The following is a 6,000-nucleotide window of genomic DNA, read 5'->3' as shown; positions in this document are numbered from 1 at the left end:
CGCCTGCCTTGGCCTCCCAAAATGTTGGGATTACAAAGGCATGAGCCACTGTGCCCTGCTGAATACCTCTTTTTAACTCCCTGGAGATATTTGCCACACAAAGCTCTCCCTCAAACACAACCTCCTTCTACCTGGTGTCTTTATGCATTTGGAGCTGGACTTGGAATGAATTGCCTGCAAGCTACCATCTGACAGCCTAACACAACATCTTGGGCTTTCTTTCGCTCTCCAGACTCCTGTCTTGCATCCTCAGAGATGTCTTGGGGATAAAAATGAGTTTAAAACAAAACTTTCCTTAGCTGCTCCAGCGGCTGAGCGCAGCTTGGCTGCATCCGAGCGCGGTGCCCTCTTCTCTCCCAGTTCTGCTCTGTACCCGTGAAAAAGGGGGCGGAGAGGAGAGAGAAGAGGAAGAGGCGGAGGTCACTTGGGCGCCCCATCCCGCCCAGGCTTGGAGCGCAGCTAGGTGCAGAGGGATCCTAGGAGCCGAGCGTGCCGGGCCGGTTCCGGGCTAAGGGAACGAGTGAGTGGAGGGGTCCAGCGGCGGGTCCACAGCCGGCGCCCGAGCAGGATCTCCGCGCTGCGGTTTGTGGAACTTAAGGCAGCTGCGGCGCGGGGCCCGGCGCGCCATGGCGCACCGAGTGGCTCGCTCTTCTGCTCCACAGAGAGCCCGGCTGGCGGCCTGGGATGACAAGGTAACCACCCCTCCAGAGACTGATCCCAACGCATTGGCCTCCGGATGCTTATCCAGACCCAGGTTTAACCAACCCATCCCCTGGGACACCCGCATCTTCTGCCGGCTGCGCCTGGCACGGAGTTTGGACCAGATTCCCTAAGCTGGGGAGATGTGTAAAGAAGGGTACTCGGGCTAACCCGTCCCCATTCCGAGTTGTTTGGATGGGGACCGGATAGAAAGGGTCTCAGAAGAGGGAGATAGGCAGAGATCCCGCTTTTCGCCGCTGCAGGGTTCACTGCGGGCGGCACTTAGAGTTCCGACCAGGGCATCTCCTCACTCCGGGTCCCCAGGATAAGAGAGAAATAGCCCTCTGGCGTTTGAGCAATTGCAGAATGTTTCAGCGAGTTTGTTAATTTGGAGAGGATGTTGTGAGGCCAGGCTGAAGGGCGACGGGGGGGGCAGTAACGGGCGAGAGTCGAGCTGTGAGTAAGACCTGGAGGAGGCCACCGTCCTGGGGAAAGCCTAGGCAGTCCCACTCGGACTGGGCGCAGGAAAAGCTGGCTCTGGAATTTGCAGCCTCCGGGAAAGCTAGCTGCTCGGGAAACGCCAATCGAATTAGCTCGGAGCAGAGTGGCTGTGGCCTTGTGTATCCAGTGTCTGTGACTCAGGGTTCAGCCCTCTAGGGAAAGAGTGACAAGTAAATACTTGGCCTTGGTTGTTGCTACTCTGAAGCTGTAATTGGACGCTATCTTGGCCGAGATGCACAGAGTGAGCGTGGCCTGCCCCCTTCCCCATCGTGAATCAGAATTTCTGCACGGGGGCAGCTAGACCAGAAAACCTTCCTAGAGACTTACCACACTGCTTTCCATAGCTTCAATGTGTGTGTGGTTTGCTGTTATTTGATTTAGGCTTAGAAACATATTCAGGAAATCTGCGTTTAACATCAATGAACTTGCAGGTCCCCTTCCAAAGTTTGGAGATTGTTATCTCTGCCTGACAAGCAGGTCGTTCAACTGAGGAATAATCTGCAGTTTGGGGACAAAGCCCGCCAGAGGAAAGAGCAGACACTTTAAAAGGTCTGGTTTTTGTTTGTTTGCTTTAATAGACTATTATGATTTAAAAAAACTTATTGGGTTTAAATCTAATCTTGGCAGCGATTTTGTAAAACGTGAAAGTTTTAAGGTGTCAGTGAAGTGGGGTGGGGGTGCTTTCAGGAGGAGGTGCTCATTTGCAGATGGGCCATAGAAGTTAACCAATGGGTCTCAATTTCGACAGCTTCTTTACCTTGAAAATGAAATGTAGAACCACAGACAGATATGAGCTGCTTTTAGTATGATGCAACCTTGCTTCTAATAGGCCAGATGAAACCTATTCCACCACAGGATGCTGGGGCACGTCAGTCTAAACGTCAGATGAGCAGTTCATAATTCCTCTGTCTTTATCCTACAGATGTCTGGACTGCAAGCTTGCACAGTTTTGAGAGGGAGATGACTTGAGTGGTTGGCTTTCATCTCCACAACAATGTCTATGAACAATTCCAAACAGCCAGTGTCTCCTGCAGCTGGGCTTCTTTCAAACACAACTTGCCAGGCAGAAAACCGGCTTTCAGTATTTTTTTCAGTAATCTTCATGACAGTGGGAATCTTGTCAAACAGCCTTGCCATTGCCATTCTTGTGAAGGCATATCGGAGATTTAGACAGAAGTCCAAGGCATCGTTTCTACTTTTGGCTAGTGGCCTGGTAATTACGGATTTCTTTGGCCATCTCATCAATGGAACCATAGCAGTATTTGTGTATGTTTCTGATAAAGACTGGATCCGCTTTGACCAATCAAATGTCCTTTGCAGTATTTTTGGTATCTGCATGGTATTCTCTGGTCTGTGCCCACTTTTTCTAGGCAGCGTGATGGCCATTGAGCGGTGTATTGGAGTCACGAACCCAATATTTCATTCTACGAAAATTACATCCAAACATGTGAAAATGATGTTAAGTGGTGTGTGCTTGTTTGCTGTTTTTATAGCTTTGCTGCCCATCCTTGGACATCGAGACTATAAAATTCAGGCATCGAGGACCTGGTGTTTCTACAACACAGAAGACATCAAAGACTGGGAAGACAGATTTTATCTTCTACTTTTTTCTTTTCTGGGGCTCTTAGCCCTTGGTGTTTCATTGTTGTGCAATGCTATCACAGGAATTACACTTTTAAGAGTTAAATTTAAAAGTCAGCAGCACAGACAAGGCAGATCTCATCATTTGGAAATGGTCATCCAACTCCTGGCGATAATGTGTGTCTCCTGTATTTGTTGGAGTCCATTTCTGGTAAGAGCCTGAAGTTTTGACTTCTACTTTCTTGGGTTAATCCATGTTCAATTCCAGGTTATCTTTTTCGAAGTTGTTAGTTTGGAAGTTCAGTCTTTTAAATGCTAAGACTGGCCCCTACTCAAAATTTATGTCAGCACTCAGCTCTGGCTTAGAATTACACATACGGTTATTTTCCCAGAAGCCCTGAAGTGAAAGAAATGTGTTGCTAAATAATTCTAACCATAGTGTTAATTGCTTGCAGAGCAGTGTAGTTCTTACAGAATTTACATATTTTTAACACACTGCATATGATTATTTCTAAAATGTGAACAAAATGACCAACTATAAAACAGCATCGGAACAGATTGCAGTAAGTCTTGGTAAGTCTTGATAGAAAGTCACATGGACTTTTAATTAGTAGACAGGGCATATTAGCTATTGGGTTCTCTGAAGCACACAATGACCAGAACTGCAAAGGCTGGTGATGAATTGAGATAGCTGAATAGTTCAGGTGTACTTCATAGATAGTTCAAGTGAAGAAATCAGTAGTTCACTAACTGGAACAATGCCCTTAGTCCAGACAGAGGTATGTTCAACAGGAAGTCCAGAGATTCTTTCCTTTTGGTTTCATTCATTTAAAATTTTAAGTTAGCCAGCATCTGTATGTGATAGCTTGATATTTTAATTTGGAAAAGAAAGCTAAAGTGAAGCTATTGGAAACAAACATAAATCATTTCACCTTCCAGATAGAAGACAAAAATCATATTTATGATCGATAAGTATGACCTTAACTCCTTCCAACATTTTGCTTTATAATGTAAGAAGTGACAACATGCCATGAAAGAAAAGAAAAGAAAAAACCTTCTGTAGGGGGCAAGTGGCAACAAAGATTGTTTTTTTCTTTCCCCTTGTCTGTAACAATAAGTGGGAAAGCATCCAGAGATAGCAGTACAGGTGATAGGAAGGTGGAAGTGAGGCAAAGGTAGAGGTAAGACAAGGTAGTGGTTGTACCTTATCTACCTCATCTGGCAGAATGAAGATGCTTGTTACTAATGCAGTTTTGTTAGGCTCTGAAGAGCCTTATTGCCCAAGAATAGTTGCTAGTGAAGTTGTTTTTTGTTTGTTTTTTTTTTTTTTGAGAGGGAGTCTCACTTTGTCGCCCAGGCTAGAGTGCAGTGGTGTGATCTCGGCTTACTGCAGCCTCCGCCTCCTGGGTTCAAGCAATTCTCCTGCCTCAGTCTCCTGAGTAGCTGGGATTATAGGCACATATCACCACGCCTGGCTAATCTTTGTATTTTCAGTAGAGACATGGTTTCCCCATGTTGGCTAGGCTAGTGTCAAACTCCTGACCTTGTGATCCACCCGCCTCGGCCTCCCAAAGTGCTGGGATTATAGGCTTGAGCCACCATGCCTGGCCCACTAGTGCAGTTTCAATTAATGAACCAGATGATTTTGATACATATAAAAGTTTGTGACAGCTGCCACTGCAGACAGATTCTACAATAGAGTTGGGTTTATTTTACAAAGGGAGTTCTACTGTTCTAATATTTTTGAAATTTCTATTCATATTATTGAATTTCTATTCATATTGCCTCACAACCTGAATCTGGCTTCTTGAATTGTTAAGTCGTTTACATTTTTTTAATGTCTGTTGTTCCTGAGTTGGCCAGGTCATAAAAACTCACCCAAGGGGAGAGTGGGTCTATCCATGGGAAATCAACCTTTGGTGGCCTGCTTATTGTCAACTGAGGAGGCCTTAGGTGAACCCAGTAAGAGTCTGATCTGTGATTATAGTATAGTTGCATGAACTGAATAACAGAAACCATTTCTAACAACACTGGAACTGCTTCACTGTTTATTTTTGAGGAGGTTAATGTATGCCACTCAACAACGAAAAATTCCCCAGGTGTGATACTTTTTAGTTTTTCTGTAGTTAACTTTTGAAATAAAGTAGCTTTTTAAACTAAAAAGTGAGTCTGAGTGAGTTGAAATGAATTTAGGGGTTGTGAAAGAAATATAATGAAAGTGAGAAAAGAGGTGAAAAATGTTTAAATAAATTTTACAGTGAAGGTTGTTTCTCTGGAGAATACTTCAAAACAGTGAAATGGTGAAGTATTAATAAATGAGAGACATAACCTGGACAACTGAGGTGATCACCTGTATTTTGTTTTTTTATTTATTCTGAGGCATCTTAAAAATTCTGTGGGTTTTGACTTTGAGGAATAGGAGTGATAGACTCACTCCTGCATGAGTATGGAAGGAAGCAACATTTCACACTCTTGGTAAGGATATTTTGAATTTATGGTTTTCCCTAATTTCCATTCCTGGATTTTTGGTTTCCTTCCTTGTTAGAATAAATATTATAATTTAATTCATATTTTGAACCCATTTCCTAGGGGAAACAAAGTTTGACTTCCACAAAACATTTTCTGAGGTCCATTTTCTCTTTAACTATGAATTATTGATATATCTGTGACATCAATGTATCAATACTTTTAGCATGGAAATTATTTCTGTGTTAGATGGGTAGTAGATATACCGCAGATATTACTTAATGGGCTGATATTTTGAATTGTTTTAAGCATTCTTTGCAATCTTGGTTTCTTTTATGGAGATTTGAGTCTTCATGAAAATTTCTGACTAAAAGATTTCTTCTGACCTTTGATGGTCTGGACACAAGTGCCTTGGGGATTAAATTAAGGTGCTCAGACAGGTATAAACAACCCTATAAAAATGCAGGCTTGAGAATCTCAAAATACCATTCAGTACTAATACTTCACAGTTGAAAATTTTCTCTTTTTCTCTCTTTTATATCTAGGCGGATTGTAATAGATATTAATTACTGAGCCATCATTTTCCTGCCCACCTTGTGTTTTAAAAGCTTCTGATTTTTAAAAATACTTCTGAACTCAAGCTTCTAGATTCCCATAGATGCACTATAACCATGGCAGCTTCCAGGTCAATGCCCTATTTGACACCATGTGCCTTTTTTCTCTGATTAAGTGGGAATTGTTGGATTTGTATTT

General features: G+C 43.2%; 1 protein-coding gene across 1 annotated transcript in view; it reads left to right on the top strand.

The window, feature by feature from the left end:
• The first annotated feature begins 363 nt into the window (after nt 1-363).
• PTGFR (prostaglandin F receptor) overlaps nt 364-6,000 on the top strand; it is a 40,375-nt gene continuing 34,738 nt past the window's right edge. The window contains exons 1-2 of the mRNA XM_017531101.2: nt 364-692; nt 2,123-2,992. Coding sequence (XP_017386590.1) covers nt 2,195-2,992 — 798 coding nt within the window. The 5' untranslated portion in view covers nt 364-692; nt 2,123-2,194. The remainder of the gene's footprint in view (nt 693-2,122; nt 2,993-6,000) is intronic.

The sequence above is a fragment of the Cebus imitator genome, unplaced genomic scaffold (genome assembly GCF_001604975.1).
Source record: "Cebus imitator isolate Cc_AM_T3 unplaced genomic scaffold, Cebus_imitator-1.0 Scaffold3, whole genome shotgun sequence".
Taxonomy (NCBI): domain Eukaryota; kingdom Metazoa; phylum Chordata; class Mammalia; order Primates; family Cebidae; genus Cebus; species Cebus imitator.
This window is presented reverse-complemented; position numbering and strand designations above follow the sequence as displayed.